Source organism: Lytechinus pictus, chromosome 12, assembly GCF_037042905.1.
Source record: "Lytechinus pictus isolate F3 Inbred chromosome 12, Lp3.0, whole genome shotgun sequence".
NCBI classification, from domain to species: Eukaryota; Metazoa; Echinodermata; class Echinoidea; order Temnopleuroida; family Toxopneustidae; genus Lytechinus; species Lytechinus pictus.
Genome location: NC_087256.1, coordinates 20,059,571 through 20,077,743, shown reverse-complemented (window position 1 = coordinate 20,077,743; position 18,173 = coordinate 20,059,571). Strand labels below are relative to the sequence as shown.

The 18,173-nt window shown below is 36.4% G+C and overlaps 1 protein-coding gene across 1 annotated transcript in view; it reads left to right on the top strand.

Annotated features, from left to right (window-relative positions):
• The window catches only part of LOC129273664 (uncharacterized), a 57,620-nt gene that overhangs the window by 3,994 nt on the left and 35,453 nt on the right, over window positions 1–18,173 (top strand). The window contains exons 3-9 of the mRNA XM_064107941.1: window positions 2,433–2,505; window positions 9,491–9,599; window positions 10,453–10,618; window positions 15,770–15,845; window positions 16,181–16,430; window positions 17,045–17,281; window positions 17,769–17,916. Coding sequence (XP_063964011.1) covers window positions 2,433–2,505; window positions 9,491–9,599; window positions 10,453–10,618; window positions 15,770–15,845; window positions 16,181–16,430; window positions 17,045–17,281; window positions 17,769–17,916 — 1,059 coding nt within the window. The remainder of the gene's footprint in view (window positions 1–2,432; window positions 2,506–9,490; window positions 9,600–10,452; window positions 10,619–15,769; window positions 15,846–16,180; window positions 16,431–17,044; window positions 17,282–17,768; window positions 17,917–18,173) is intronic.

Genomic DNA, 18,173 nt, shown 5'->3' with positions numbered 1-18,173 from the left:
GGAAATGATTTTTAACTGGAACCAGTTGGGTAACTGGAAATGACTTCCAACTGGAAATGATTTCTAACTGGAACCAGTTGGGTAACTGGAAATCCTAACTGGAACCAGTTGGGTAACTGGAAATGACTTCCAACTGGAAATGATTTCTAACTGGAACCAGTTGGGTAACTGGAAATCCTAACTGGAACCAATTGGGTAACTGGAGATGACTTCTAACTGGAAAGGTGATTAACTGGAAATTAATTATAATTGGACCATGTTTGGTAACTGGAAATCCTAACTGGATCCAGTTGGGTAACTGGAAATGACTTCCAATTGGTTTCCAATTGGAAATTTTCCAGTTACCCAACTGGTTCCAATTGAAACCAGTTAATTTGCATATTATTTGCCAGTGTGCACAGATTAATGTTTTATGTGATTCATCATCATTTAAACTGTATCTATTTAATTCTTTTGTAATTCAAGTACCATACTTGTTTCAGATAAGAATGCTTAGCAGTGAAAACCATGTTCATAAATGTTATAGATTATAATTAAAACAGATTATAAGATAATTAGTACACCACTAACTGTTACCAAATTACATCAAATACAAATACATATATTTGAAGATCTTTCATATAAATATATATACACTAAAAAGTCTATTTTATCAATGCCCTTTACATTGGTATTAATAAACATATAGCACTGCTTCTTTGTTGGCATGAGCAATATAGTTAGTGCAAATTCTAATTAATTTGTAACTATAATTAACTCATTCCAACTGGAATTTCCAATTGGATCCAGTTGGAAACCAATTAGTTTCAACTGGTTCCAGTTGAAACCAGTTGCCTCCAATTGGTTTCAACTGGAACCAATTGAAACCAGTTGCCTCCAATTGGATTCAACTGGTTTTAATAGGGAAATTGGAACAACTGGAACCAATTGAAACCAGTTGCCAACTGGTTGCTTAATTGGTTTCAACTGGAACCAATTGAAACCAATTGCCAACTGGTTCCAGTTGCCCAATTGGTTTTAAATGGAACTAGTTGGCAACTGGTTTCAATTGGTTCCAGTTGTTTCAATTTCCCTATTGAAACCAGTTGGCCAACTGGTTTCAATTGGTTTTGCTCTAATTGGTTTCAACTGGATTTTAGTCCTGGGCTTGGTCGTAATTATGAACAGCAGATGATATGCTGTTGATTTGCATGATGATATGATAATGTTGGATGATGATGTCAATGTTCATGATGATGATTGTGGGATAGTGGTAGTGGTGATGATAACTGTGATGGTTGTGTTGATGATGGGGGTCGTTCTTGATGATGGTGCTGTTGCATGTTGGTGATGATGTTCCTGGCGTTGGTGATGATGGTGATCCAATGGTGGGGATGATGGTCATGATGATCATGGTGGTGCAGATGGTGACAGTGGTGATGGTGGTGGTGTGATTGTGACAGTGGTGCTGCACAGTGCATGGTAAGGATCATGACCATGGTGTTGATGATGATGGTTACCGGCAGTGATATTGGTGATCGACTCAAATGTGATAATAGGATGCAGTAATAATGTTTTATTTATTCGAGTTATGAACCTGGTCTACCAGTGCATGGCCTTTCATAAAATTATTTTCCTCTTGTAGGCCTATAGCCTATGTAAATTAGCCTTCTCTTAATTCTTCAAATGCTGAAAGTGAAAGATGGTGACAGTATTTATCAATGGATCATTTTGAAGAATTTTCTTGTTCATGCATATTTATTGTATATGGCAGTATGCAGAAATTTAATCAGGGGGGGAGGGCAGATGCTTATAAAAATTCAAGATGCTTACAAAATTTTTAATGAACTTAAAGCAAGGGAGCAAATTGAAAAAAGCTTGTCATGAGGGTGCTGCTCGCTATAGTGCATGGCATCAGACTCAAAACTTTAAAAAGTTTTTAAATCCATTATCCTAATAATAATATTCTTTCATATATTTTGCCAAACCTTCATCAAAATGAACTAATTGTTTTCTGCTCTTGTAAAAATCACTTTGACACCAGGGCAAATATTCCCTTTAATATTTTTTTCACATTCTCTACATGCATTTGGGGGCGTTGCGGTCTAGTGGTAAAGACTCTCGTCTTTCAGTCTGAAGGACGTGGGTTCGATTCCAAGCCATTGCATGTTTTCCTTCAGCAAGATATTTACCCACATTGTGCTGCACACAACCCAGGTGAGGTAAATGGGTACAGGCAGGAAGTAATTCCTTAAAAAGCTGTGCACACCAGAATCGGTAGACAAGCTTAGCCGGGGTAATATATACGTAGGACCTTGAGCACCCAGCAAGGTGGATACGTGCGCTATTCAAATCCTATATTATTATTTTTTTATAAAAAGATTTTTTTATTATTATCATATAAGAGTAAATGCCTTGCATCTTTCTTGTTATATTTTTACTGTCATGAATAGATGCGTTCATATGGGGAGGAGAGACTAACGTACCGACCAGCAATGGATTCCCCATCTATATACAAGATGGAATGTAAGTTATGTTGTTGTCATGTCAATATGAATGAGAAAACTCTTAAGAAATTTTGATCGCAACTATTTACTCTCTACAGAACCAAACAATTCAAACAATGAGTGAACAATTCACTCCTCAGATGGAGTGCAAATTCAATAGAGTGTCTTTCACTTGTTGTCAGTAGCATTTTTGAGGGAGTCAATCAGCCAAACATGGCGTGTGGGAGGAATTTTCTCAAATGCTGCAAGTGAGCAAAGTGAGCAAGCAAAAGTTAGAGAATTTAAAAAACAAATTTTGTGATAGACTTTGACATTAAATTCAGAAAATGGCCCCGTTCTTCTTTTCTGTTTTTCTCTTCTTTTTCTCTTTTTTCTTGGCCATGAACATTTTGGGGGTCAATTGTTTCCAAGCCCCCCTCCCACTTGTACACCAGTCCATGTTGTTAGGTGAATTTCAACTCTTTTTCTGCTTTGTTCGACTAGAGTCACATATGGCAGACGGCCAAGTTCAACTCAAGTTACATTATTCCCTAATTCGACTCTCAATCGTGAATAAATTATTTTCAGTCACGCCTCACTATCCTTAAGCACAACCAGTGCAACAACATCAACACCTGAAATAGAAAACATTTATATACTTTACAAAAGCATACCTGTTTCGAGGGGAGCACCAAGCTTCGACGGCAAGACAAGCTAAACTTATAGCTCCCCCTCTCAGGGAGCACCAAGCTTCGACGGCAAGACAGCACGAACGGTACTTACTGACGAATGTACTGAGGCCTCCCTCTGAGTTCAGATCTCGAAGAACTCATCAATGTACTGTACATGCTGTAAGGCCTATTCATCCATCAGAATTCTCTTTGCTCTATCTTCTTGCATCCAGTCAATCGTCCACATATCCATCCCGAATAAGACGTCCGTACTGTGCTGTGTCGAACTCGGTCAGTGAATTCCGAATCGTTTAGGAATTCAGACACTCCTCACGCAAGCATTGTTATGCTAATCGGATACTTCTGCTAAGAAAAGAAAATGTATTTATTCCCTAATTCGACTCTCAATCGTGAATAAATTATTTTCAGTCACGCCTCACTATCCTTAAGCACAACCAGTGCAACAACATCAACACCTGAAATAGAAAACATTTATATACTTTACAAAAAGCATACCTGTTTCGAGGGGAGCACCAAGCTTCGACGGCAAGACAAGCTAAACTTATAGCTCCCCCTCTCAGTCAATCAAAGAACGGGTAAACAAGAAAATGAGTTACACGACGCAATCATTTCAATTTAACCAACTTTAAATGTATAATGATAATAATACATGTCTCATTCAACAATCTCATCGAACGCCTACAATCCATCTTTAACAAGTTATACGTATAATCATACTAGGCTGAGGCTAATTTACCCGGTATAAAAATAATTCTAAAGCCCCAAATTCATATAAATTGAAAGACAATCCTTCATATTTTCTTTAATATATCCATCCTTAGCAGTCTCCGACCTCCACCTACCATGTTTCTTAAACAACCTGTCTGGAACACCAAAGTTCGCTGCTGCTGTGGCTCCGCCACTTCGGAGGCTATGCATGCCAAAACTCTTTGGATTCAACCCTACTTTCGCCAACGCCTCTCTCAATAATTCTAAACATCTAGTATAAGACAACTGTCCACGTCTTAACTTGTAACTATTACTGGATTTACAGTAATTTAGAGGCCTAAAAAGAAATACTTCATCAGAGGCATCGTTAAGCCCCGCTGCAATCAAATATTTCCTCAAAGCTAATACGGGGCAGGTGGGGAATTTGTAGCACCTATAAGAACCCATGCTCCTTGCCTGTAAATATCGGTTTTACTTTTCATGATGAAAGTATTCACATGAGACAAATACAAGTCTAAATCACATTTACGAATATGTATCATTTCATCAAATCGTAGAATGCCTGCGTAGGAAATCAAAATCATAGCACATAATCGAATATCTAATAGACTCGTTGAAGATCCATACTTCTCAACAACTGCTTTCAAAATGTCTGGGGTTATAACTTCTTTCTTAACGATCGGTTTGTTTAGTAATTTCTTTAAACATTGTAAAACAATATGTATGAACTTGCGATCACAGGGATTAACATTCATCCTTGGCTTGCAGTCAAAATGCCACTTAATGGCGTAAAAAGCCGATTCTATCCTCGAATAAGGAGCTTCTCTTTGATACAAATGAATAAGATAGCGACTAATATCTTCTGGTTCTGCTGTGTCAGAATTTACTTTATTTTGCTTACACTAATCTTTCCAGGTATTCAACGCTCTGTTGTATTTACTCATAGTGTTATCAGCTCTCGAAGCTGTCAAGACCTTGTTCAAAGTTATATCATATCCTTCATGAAGAGAATTTCTGGATTTAAGAAAAATTAAACAAAACTTAAGCTGGTATATATTTATCTCAACACAATATATTCAAATTGTGATAAATTCTCAAGTTCAGTCATTCTTATCAAATTCTCAAAATTTAATCACTTCTAATACGTTTTACAGCCATGACAGCAAAATTAAACATTAACTATGCAGCTATCCTCAAACCAGGTGGTTTTATATTTTCACTAAAATTTCAGTATGAAATTCATTAGATCACAATTCCATATCATAATTCGTTTCAATCGTCTTGAAGGCTTAGCAAAACAATAGCTTTGGGATTCATTTCCTTTGCGAAAATATTTATTTTTGCCTTAAAACACTTGCAAAAAACTTTCTGAAACATTTCATTCTCAAGAATTCTGTAATTTTGAGACTTTGAATGTTTTCAATCATCACCAATTTCTTCATTCTGAGCTCCGCCGCCAGTAAATTATAACTAATTTGAGAATGAAATCTCATATCAATTCCTTATCAACCTTTACGATGGTTATCCTTTTACATAATCATAACATTCTCCAATTTCCATCACCACTTCTTTGCTCTGCAGCATAAGTGGATCCTAGCTATGCAGCTATCTGCCATGCGGCCGTGTAAAAATTACATGTTGCATTCCAACAGTATAATTTTGAATTAACCTCCGTCAAATGGATTTATTACATACCAGCATTCATGTCAGCCATCTCTCACAAACCGTTTTTTTTTTTTTTTTTTTTTTTTTTTTTTTTTTAATTATTATTTCTGCCTTGAACGAAAATTCCTTGAGGAATATCAATTTTGAAGTATTCAGAGAATAAGGAACGAAAATCACTTTGTTCAGAGAAAAGAATCGGCCAGAAGGGTGCAGACGGCCAGAAGGGAACAACCAAAGTCCCCCTAGCAGAACAAAACCTTCAGATGCTTAAGTACTTGCCCTATACATTCGATAGGTGGAACCAACCAATTATTCTCGCCCGACCAATCACATGAGAAGGGATCAACATGATCTATTAGGGGACACCAATATTTAGAATTGAACTTCTTAATTTTGAAATTAAAATCGTCCGCAAGTCTGTCCACAGTGTGAGGGCCCCAGATTTTGTCCAAAAATCCGAAAAATTCATCTGACACACCCCAATCATCAAAATCTATCATGCGACTTAATGCATCTGCAAAACGGTTCTCCTCTCTGGGAGCCCAATGAACGTGAAGACTAATGTTGTTTCTTTTACACAACTCAAAGATGTGTAAACTCATCTCATGCAATTCTGCAATCATACTTCCTTTATTTACAATCGATTCTACTCCTTTATTATCACAGAGGACCTTGACAGTTTTATGTCTCATGTGAGATACAACTGTTTGCAGTGTCATACTTACTGACTTGAGTTCTCTCCAAGTGGAGTTTTTAACCATTTCAAACTCAAACCAATCTCATCACATTTCATGCCTGCGCACTCAGAAACCCAGGCCCCGCAGCCTGATGGACTTGCATCAGAATAGATGAAAGTCTGTGGAACTGAATAAGCAGAAATAATGTTTACGTTAAGAATATGCAAATTCTTCTCCAGAAGAAGAACACGAATATTAATTCATCAATATTGATCACATTATGTCCTATCCCAATGTACCCTCCGGATGATTTCGTGATGCATAAATCTGGTTTTAATTTGAGTAACTGTGCCAAACACTGGATACAATGTATCTTTCCAACTATAACTACGATCTTTCGTTCTGAAACCTCAGGCAATTCTGCTTGAAATGAATCTGAACATAACTCAAGATCCTTCATCCTTCTTTCAGTAATCTTTATATAAGCTACTCTGCTTTCCCGTGGTATTCCTAACCAATCCAAACACTGGACAGGAGTCCATTGAGATATTTCTCAACATTTGGTATCAAACCTGCTTCAAGTAAGTCATTTTTCACCGTCTTGACCATAGTATCATACGAATCAAAGGAAGCAGCACGACCCAATCATCTATATACAAAAAAAATGAAAATACCATTTCTATACGCCAATGATTAACGATAGGCTTAAATCGTGTAATGAAAACAAAGGTAGCTGTTGCCAACCCAATGGCAAAACCTAAAAGAGAAAAACCTTGTACCACTACCAAAATCCCAACTAAAGCCTACAATTTTCCATGCACTTGAAAAATGTAATAATGATGATAACCTTGCTTAAGTTCAAAGGAAAGCATAAAATCTCCCTGTTTTAAATAAGACATGACTACATTCCAGTCTTCAAGTATAATAGTGTTCTTCCACAAGTGTTAGTTGACATAACGTTAACCAAGAATCAGTCTCTTTTTATATCTGAACTCTGAATTGAATCTGAAAGGGGGTAACATCATGGGGTGCAGTGGTGGATTCAACAACCAAACCCTTTTTAATAATAATTCGTTAATGGCTTCAGAAACGAAATCGGGATCGATGTCAATGCTGACTTATCATCTTATTGTAAGATAACTTGTAACCATGTTCATTGACATCTACAACAAATTGAGATGCATCAGTTGATTTCCAAATTGTAAGGAAGCATTCAATCTACCTTTAACCAAAGGTTCTGAATTTCATTGATCATACTCATAATTTCTCAAATAAAATTCTTCCTCCTACCCTGCACATCTTGTCGAATCAACACTAACGTTACTCGATGTTTCCCAACCGAAACAAATTCAACAATGCTCTGTTTCTGTATTTCTTAATTTAGAAGGGCCCGCTGACGGACCAGGAGTAGTGAATATATTCCAGATTGTTTGATCTGTGTCATATCTATGTCTAGGTTCATTAGTTAGAGGTGGAATTCAACCAAAATAACACATCTTTTCTTAACATATAATTATGGACTAGGTAGAATCAAGAATAGATTCCTTTGCTACGCCCTTCTGATCATTCTACTCTTCAGTTCTAAAATACCACACTTCGTCAAATACAGAACAAAACTGACATTTACCTTGCTCAGTTTGACCATGATCAATGGATCATTTAACTCTGTTGAGCATTGTTATCTCTGAAGGATGAATCTTGCTGGGATCTTGCTTCCTGATACCTGGGCAACTTCTCCAGTGCCCATGTCTACCACAGGCAAAACGTTCGTCGGTGGTCTGAGGCAACTTGCATACCCGCGCCAACTATTTTGTACATATAAGTTGGCGACACTGCCAAGCGAATATCGATTTCTTGACCCAAATGGTATACGAAATAAGTTGTCGGAAGTAGTAGAAGAACCTTGAAAATTTCCAACATTCTTGCCCAATATAACCTTTGTTTGTTGAACGAAATAACTTACGCTTTCTATTTACACAAGCCTGAGCTTGCCTCATTCTTTTCTCCCTCATCAGTATTCATCCAATGCGGACCAACCTAAAATATAAAAATGATCTCTATATATTTATTTGATTAATCTCCCATAATTAAGTCATAAAGTAATTCCGCTGAAAAACGAACAGCTTCCATTAACAACATAAGGCCATATCTATTATGTACAACCGTTCATAAATTTCAAAAGCAATAGCCTAGTTTGGAATTTTCATTCATCTTTATCTCACTAACCTGCTTCAGATTCATCTGCTTTTCTGATATGTTTCTTCCTTTTAATTATATCTGCAATACCTTACTTCAGCAAAGCAAGGGCTGCGCCCGCTGCTTACCTTACTCTAATAAGGCCAATTTCTTATCCAACTCTTTCTGGCGTCTAGAATTATATTCATATTGAACCTTATTACCTTTCGAAAGACATCTCCGACGCCCTTTTTTAGTTGTAGAAGCTCTGCTGACCCGGGCAATGTATCGAGAATCAACATAATCAAACAGCCAGCCCAATCTTTAAACGAGCAAATGCTTCCTTTGTAGCATTACTTACAAGAAGGCGAAGAGACTCCAGATTATTGAGTAAAATTTTCTGAAACTGCCTTTAATTTGTGGCATAACCCGAGGTTAATTTTTTTTGATTCGCCATTATTTTATATTTAACATCGAATCCAAACGTAGATCTATTACGATAAAGCCTATAGAGTTTAACACGTGGAAGAAGCGTTGATAATAAGACGTCCGTACTGTGCTGTGTCGAACTCGGTCAGTGAATTCCGAATCGTTTAGGAATTCAGACACTCCTCACGCAAGCATTGTTATGCTAATCGGATACTTCTGCTAAGAAAAGAAAATGTATTTCTGTTCACAATACACACACAGTGCATTAATTAAGACTATTGTTCATATACACATACACATTAGTGATGTGTGCATCGCATTGTACTGTGTACACGCCAATTTTTTCTTTACAATAAAAAGCTACTATATATGAGCTGAATTACCGGTAGTCCATGGAAAAGCACTCTTAAGGTTGCACCTTCAAATTAATGTGGCAATGGAGTGATTCTGCCCGTGGCATGAAAAGAGTTAAAAAGTGAAATTCGTGTGAAAAATTTGCGTAAAAAATGAAAGTAAAAAAAATGATGTCTTATTTACTTTGTTTACAGACTTGTTCGTATCAAAGTATTTTTATGTAATTTTACATGAACAATGCAAATGCATATAGTAGATATGTAGGATGAAGTCAGTTGTAAAAGTTTGGTTACTTTCATCATTCTCTTTCCTAATTTGGTTTCAGAGAGGAAAAACTGGGCTATTACTCTGACGTCAATATCACCGTCACTCTTCCGTCGTCGAGGTCTGTCGCAGGTCTGAGCTATATCTCCGTCTGGTGTCGGCAATTTGCGGTAATTATTTTTATTTCTTCTGCCCTTACATCAAGGTATTTATTAAGGATGAAGTAGATACAAAACAATTTCAAAATAGAAGTTCACCTCAACATTCCGAGTATTTTGTGTACATGTATATCACATTCTTTTCTAAACTAAGAAGTTTTTATAGGCCTGTAATTGTGTAAAATTGTGAAATTACACTAATAGATTTAATTTTGAATAATTTCTATTTTGCAATTCATAATCTATAATGAGAGTCTACTCATCTATGCTAGCGTTAAACTTAAAAATATGAAATGATAATCTGTTAATAATCATCCAATAATATGCGGTAATTATAATCTGTTTCTCTGGCTTTACACCACTTAACTGTGAATCCAAAGATCAACAATACATAGGCCTAGGTCAAAATTTGTAGTTAACAGATGAAAGGATGGAGCCCATTTGAATTCGAGCTGACAGCTTCCCCTCCCTCTCTACTACAACAGTCTCCCTTGTCGCTTATTTGTCTTCCATTTTCTCCCTTCCCTTCTCCAACCCTTACCTTTTCTCCTCTTCACCACCTTACCTCCATGCCCTCTGCCGAGACCCCCTTTTATCCCACACCTTTTCCTCCTGCTCTTTAAGCACGTTAAGGAAAAATATTTTTTAAAATGAAATGATCATTGTGATTCCAAAATATTAGTTCTTGTACTTATAGCAATTGTAAAAGAAAATATAAACCTATTTTTTTTTAATATTAAGTGGTATTTGGCTGTGTTTTGTAATAAAATCACTGTGGATATTTTGTTACTGTAATTTGTATGTTAACGGAAAAGAATAAATCTTGGTCTGAATGTCAAATCTCAATTATCACCTTCTTTTGCAGGCCAATTTTGGACATGTTGTATTCCCACAAGATTTTGAACCACCTTCTCCTTACAACCTCGGTGCTCTTCCAAATTTTGCTCACCAAACATCAGCTACAGCCGTGACAGTCCTTGATCCAAAGAGAATCAAATTTGAAGAATTGCGCTACGATGGATTTGGGCCAGGTAAGATGTACAGTAAATTGCCAGTTGGTCTAGATCTATTCACAGGCGCGGATCCAGGAGGGGGCCGAGCCGGCCCCGGCCCCCCCCCCCCTATTTTTTTACAACTTGCAGAAAAAGTGTACTCTTTAACTTGATAGAAACTACGAAAAACAGACAGAAAAGTAGGAAAGAGGTATTATACCCATGATGTGTAATTTACAGCCTCTTAACGGCCGGCCCGACCCCGAAAGGAAACAAGAAAAAGGTGAGGGGAAGAATTAGAAAATAGACTTTATATCAAAATTTTCGCTCGCACTTCGCGTTTGCATTGCCTGTGTAATGAATCCCATTCAAGAGGATTAAATGACACTTAATATATCCAGTTCTAAAATCAATTTGCACACAATATTTTAGCTCGTACATCAAGCTTCCATTATTTTGTTTGATTTACACAAATTGTTATATCAAAGTTTTCAGCTCGCGCTGCGCGTTCGCATTGTTTAATTTGTGAGATACCTAACCTCTTTGGAAATTCTTTCCAAAATTTGTCAAAATGCTCCTTTATCATGTGAGTATATCAAAAAATTTAGCTCGTGCTTCGCACTCGCATTTAATTGTTGAGACACACAGCTTGTTCTTTAAATAAAAACCCGTTTAGACTGTCCAGTTTTCAGGTCGGAATATCAAAAATTTTGAACTCGCGCTTCGCACTCTCATTATATTGGTCAGTGGCGTACCGTGGGTCACGGCATTGGGGGGGGGGCACCAGCAAAAATTTCGAGTCAATAAGGGAGCGCGCTCAGTTGTCAGGTATACTGACCTAATAGAAATATTTTAAGGACATGCAGTGCCATTAAACGGATATGTATCTCACTGATTAAATAGTGCGAGCGCGAAGCGCGAGCTGAAAATTTTTGATATTCAGAGCTAAAAAGGGACATTATAAGCAATTTTTTTGTAATCATGATACATAACTGTCTCGCTAAACAAACAATGCGAGCGCGAAGCGCGAGCTAAAATTTTTGTATATATTGACCCTAAACAGGGAAATTTTAAGGACTATATTTTAGAATCCATTAAGAGTGGAGCGTTGTGGCCCAGTGGATTAGTCTTCTGACTTTGAAACAGAGGGTCGTGGGTTCGAATCCCAGCCATGGTGTAATTTCCTTCAGCAAGAAACTCATCCACATTGTGCTGCACTCAACCCAGGTGAGGTGAATGGGTACCCGGTAGGAAGAAATTCCTTGAATGCTTGAGCGCCTAGGCAGCTCAGCTAAAGCCGGGGTAATAATAATAGCAGGGCCCGCTGGTAGAACAGTTTTCGAAACTGAAGTGGCTACCCTGGGTAAATATACCTATATTATTATTATTATTATTATAGTATAAATATCTCACCATAGTCATCTAATGCTAGTGCCATCCTTTGCTGATTTTGTTAGAATTACATCTAAACACAGATCATGAAGCACCTTTTGTAGTCATTGTAATCATGATTATCATATGCATCTTACTAATCATATACTGCAAGTGCGTAGCGCTAGCTGAAAATTTAGGAAATTCAGACCTGAAGAGATGCATTCTAAGGCTTGTTTGTAGGAATTCCCTAAGACCGTACGTATTTCACTAACCAAATAATGCGAGCGCGAAGCGCAAGCTGAAAATTTTGTATATATTGACCCCAAACATGGATATTTTAAGGACTATGTTTTTTAGGAATCCATTAAGAGTATACATATCTCACCATAGTCATCTAATGCGAGTGCCAAGCGCTTGCTGATTTTGTTAGAAATTAGAATTACATCTAAACACATGACGCACTTTTTGAAGTCATTGTAATCATGATTATCATACGCATCTCACTAATCAAATACTGCGAGCGCGAAGCGCGAGCTGAAAATTTAGGAAATTCAGACCTGAAGAGGGGCATTCTAAGGCTTGTTTGTAGGAATTCACTAAGACCCTACGTATTTCACTAACCAAATGATGCGAGCGCGAAGCGGGAGTTAAAATTTTTTCATATATTCAGATCAGAAAAATCGTCATTTTAAGGACTGATTTTAGGAGTTCATGAAGAGCAGAAATCTCACCAATCCACTAATGCGAACGTTAGCACGGACAGGAAATGTTTTATATTAAGACCTTACAATAGGGCAATCACTTTAAGTAGTCATGAAAAAGAAGAATATGTCACTACATAAAACAATAATAACTCGAATTGCGAGGAAAAATATATTTGTTGTATATTGATTTGAAAAGGGAGGTTTTAGTACAACAGGATTATATATCTCGTTAAACAGTCTATATGAGCACCAGGAACAATGAAGACACAATGAATCAAATAATGTTTCATAAAGTTATGAAAAAATGCTTCTTAATATGTAATATAATATAACATTATAATGAACAATAATTCTTTCCCCACTACGTTTCTCTTCCTTTTTCCCTTTTTTTCTCCTTTTCCCCGTTTTTTTTTTTGCCAGCCGATTGGGGGGGCACGTGCCCCCCCCCATGCCCCCCCCCCCGTAGTAACGCCACTGTAATTGGTGATACTTATATCCTCTTCATTAATCACTAAAAACAGTCCTAATTGAGTCCCTTTTCACGTTACTATAATAAAATTTCGGCTCGCGCTTCGCGCTCGCATTGTTTAGTTGGATACTCATTTATCTTTGTTCATGATTATAAAAAATGCTCAGAATCTTCAGTTCTAAGGACATAAAATATCAAAGAATTTTAGCTAACACATCGCGCTCGCATTATATATTAAGACCACATGAGATACCTTATCTTGTTTATAACAATAAAAACTAACATATACTTAAAACTTCAGACTATTGTTAGGACTACCCCCTGAAAAAAAAAAAAAAAAATCAGATTATAGCGGCCAATCGGGAAAAATGTTGATGAAAATATTTTTCGGCCCCCCCTATTGGCGAAAGCTGGATCCGCCCCTGATTAACCTGCTTGTCTACATTCCGTCCAGTCCCATATCCCAATTTCATCAACAATTAACTTACTATATATCGTCGGTGGTCATCCAAACTGTCGTATCGCGATACAACATTGCAAAAACCCATTTCGGAGAAATTGAACTTCAAATTTTACTACAATTTTTGTCCCAAGCCTTACAAGATTTTTATTGCTAGAAAAATACATAGTAGGAAAGACCAAGACAAGTGCTCTAACATTGGTATCTTTACCTTTACGCGGAATTAAGAATCAGAGAAATTATCGCAAAAGAGCTATAATGCTTGTTATTTTGGTTTGAGCGGTTTAGATTTTTTCCTGTACAAAAACGCCATAGGGAATATTCAATTCAATTCAATTCAATTTTATTTTCCACATATTGAGTAAAAAACATGCAATATAATTACAATTGAATACATACATAGATAATAAACAATACAGATATAAAAAGGTACAATATATTACATAAAAAAGACATAGAATAATCAAAATGTGGAGGGGATTGACAAAGGCCATATTGATCTATCAAGGTCAATCCCCAATGAAAGAAATAAATGGAATACACAAATTACATATGGATAAAAAAATAAAAAAGATACTAGACCTCAAAACCCCAGACAAAGCAAGAAAAAGTAAAATACGAATAAAGGGGGAGAGGCAAATATAAAACTACATTAAGGAGTAAGAAGGTAAAATTTATATTTCCGTTTGAAAGACAGGAGTGTGGGGGAATGTTTGAGTTCATTTGATAAAGAATTCCAAAGTTTGGGTCCGACATATTGAATAGTGTTTCGTGAAAATGTGTATTTGAAATTTGGAATAAAGAGATCATTCGCTTGTCTGGTTAGATGACCAGTAAGTGATTTATTTTGTACAAAACCTTTATTAAGAAAGTTTGGCAAGAGATTATTGTAATAAGAATACATAAATATAGCAGTTTGTTGATTATTAATTTGATCTGTAGTGAGTATTTTATATTTAGCAAAAAATGGTGCTGTATGTGTACGAGGGTTAGAGTTTGTGATAATTCTTATTGCACGTTTTTGAAGTATTCTTAAAGGAGAATGAAACCCTTGAAACCAGCTGAATCCATATCAAAGAGAAAAATCAAAGAAACATATTGTTGAAAGTTTGAGGAAGATTGAATGAATAATAAGAAAGTTATGAGCATTTTAATATTGAGATCACTAATGCCATGTAGATCCTCCCATTGGCAATGCGACCAAGATCTGTGATGTCACACACGTACAACTCCCTCATTACTTAAGTACTTATTTAACTTATATTCTCACTTTTATAGAGTCTATCACAAGGTGAGGTGTTCTCTTTATGAGAGGACAAGTACAGAGGTTTCACAACATTATATAATTGATGAATCGTTTGTCATATGGTTAGAATGAGCAAAACGAGATATTTTGGGGTATATTTTCTGTGTCCAAAAGGGGAGAGTTGTTCATCTGTGACATCATAGATCTTGGTCGCATTGCCAATGGGAGGATCTCCATAGCATTAGTGATCTCGACATTCAAATGCTCATAACTCTTCTATTGCTAGTCCTATTTTACTCAAACTTTTGTTGATCTTATTCTTTGATTTTTCTGCTTTCACAAAAGCTAACTTGCTCCAAGAGTTTCATTCTCCTTTAATCTACTCAGATGGCAATCAGAACAATTTCCCCAAACAATATTACAATAGTTAAAATGTGGTAAAATCATTGTATAATACAGATTAAGAAGGATATTCAAAGGTAATATAAGTTTAAGTCTATTCATGACACCTAATGTTTTTGCTACTTTACAAGACACGCTGTTAATATGTTCTTTCCAAGTTAATTTGTCATCTATGGTAACCCCCAAAAATTTAGTAGAATGAACAAATGGAATATTACAACCATTGATACATACATCTATTTCATTACAATTTATATTTTATTTTTAGGTTGGAATAACATACAAAAAGTTTTATCAAAATTTAATTTCTGCAATATTACCGTCTACGTTCATGAAAACCACTGTTCCCTGTGTTGAAGCTGTGTGTGTGGACTTTCGGACACTCAAATGCACGTGACTAACCATTATGAGAAGAGAACCATTATGTCTATCCTACAGGGCAGTGACATAACTAAATGGTTATAGATGTGTGTAAGGTGGTTGTTTCTTCATAGCCTTGCACTAAACTTACCGAATGACTATCTTAATTTTGCAGATGCCTATTTTTGGGTGGGGCCAGGCGACACACCAACCTATGATAATAGTTACAGGACGTACGATGAAACAGGAGAGTAAGTTTGTTTTTGTTATTTCTGTGTTCCTGTGTACTAGTATTTCATTATGTTGATGATGATGAACAGCATTTGTATAGTGCCATTTATCTGTAAAAAATACATTCCAAGGCTGTCCAATATGTCACACATTATTCACAAAGTTGCTGGAAAAGATGGGTCTTTATTTCAGATTTGAAGGTCTCAATTTTGTTACAATCACAAAATTGGATTTCTATGTATTGTTATGATTGACATCGAACGTTATGATATTTGACTATGTATTGTTAATTTGATTGAATTTTGTAAATGTAAAATAGTTATACCTTAATCTCAAATATGTTTTTTTTCCTCAGAATCAAAGTACTCAAGGCATATTCGGGTCAAACTGTCACTGTGAATCTCATTGAAAACATCACTGTATTTGACATCGGCCATATTGGACTTTGGTGCGTCTTATTCAAACAAGACTTTGGCCATGTTGACATTCCCAACGAGAACGTACTCAACATTCCACCCTTACCACTGCCAATTCCTCCCACAACAACGACGATAGTTACTACAACCACAGCAACTATAACGACTACCAGTACGGCAGCTCCTTTGGTAAGACAATCAAGTGTCGTACAAATAGGGACAGTAATCCCATAATCTAAGACATAATTTGTTTTTAAATTGTCGCATTGGGTTAATTAATGCCAAATGTGCCCTGTATGATGTATTTTTCTTGTATTCCTGGGGGTTGGGGTGATTGGCAGGGGCCGCAGAACGGTTTTCAAAGTGGGGGGGGGGGGCTGGCCATGCAAAAAATCACAATCATATGGTCTTTTTTACGCTTTTGTACACGGTTTTGGAAAAAAGTGGGGGGCTGAAGCCCCCCGCTTCCGCGGCCTCTGATTGGGATGTGTCATTTACGGTTCACTTTTTTTGCACATAGAATGATTTCTGATTGTGATATTTGCTTGGTCAGCCACCCCCCGCCATTTTCAAAACTGTATCGTAGCCTCTGACACATATGTAATTGTATAGATTTGCTGTTTGAAGAGTTTTAAAAGAATAGATTAAGAGTATTTTTGTGAGTCTCTACAGCATGTTCTTCCAATAGTAATAATTTCATGATTTTATAACACTGAAATCTACATAAATTTGGACCAGGGAATTTACTTGAAATTAATAATAATATACCTGCAATACTGATTTTGTATTTTGGTCGATTTCAGTTCTGCAATTGCGAAACATTGGGTTCTGAGTTTGAAGTCTGCTGGTATATCGACGGGGACGACATCGTCATTCGTCACAGTACCCCCAGTACGGATGATAATGACGGAATGTACAGCGCATTCGGCATCAGTGGGATGTCAACGAGAACGGAGATGGTCAGCGGCGATGTCACAGTTACCTTTGTCAACAATGGAGTTCCAATGGCTGTTGATTATTACTTGGATTCTAGGGCCCAAGTAAGAGTCTTGAAAGATCTTTGTATTTTGATGAAAGTCTCAATATTAGTAATTCACATGCAACACATACTTGAAAAAGATGTTAACACCACTTAAAGATTAATATATGCACTTTGCTTTGTACAAACTACTTGTTTTCATAATTTTATGCTTTGTTTAAAAATTACATTTTTTTCACAGAAAGATTTTGTTCAAAATCAAACACAAACTAATTCATTGTCGGTACTCAAAATTATGATAATGGAGAATAATCATAGCGTTTGTACTTGTGCACTATTAGGTAATGATAAAACAAAACTTGATCGTTGATGAAGAACCCGCTTAATTTCAAAATACATTTCTATGCATTCTTAACAGAAGTGATAAAAGTCAATCTCCCTTACAATGTGTCAAGAATATTTATTTTGCCATTTTTATTTATGAAAATATATGATGTCAATCAAACCATACAACTGTCTTTATTGTATACATTGTTTCTTTTTCAAAGTGTTCACCTCAGAATGGCGCTGGCTCCTGCCCCGATGTCCTCCCATCAAACCCGGCCAGACAGGCCGGTGATGATGTCACACTTGTCAATACTTCCAGTGTCAATGGAAATACCCATATCATATATCGGAGACCCCTCGCTGCTAGTGGTAAGGCCTAGATAATAGTTTACACGATTACAATTTCCAATTAAAGGACAAGTCCACCCCAACAAAAAGTTGATTTGAATAAAAAGAGAAGAATCCAACAAGCATAACTCTGAAAATTTCATCAAAATCGGATGTAAAATAAGAAAGTTATGACATTTTAAAGTTTCACTTAAATTCTCAAAACAGTTATATGCACATCCTGGTCGGTATGCAAATGAGGAGACAGATGACGTCATCCACTCACTATTTCCTTTGTA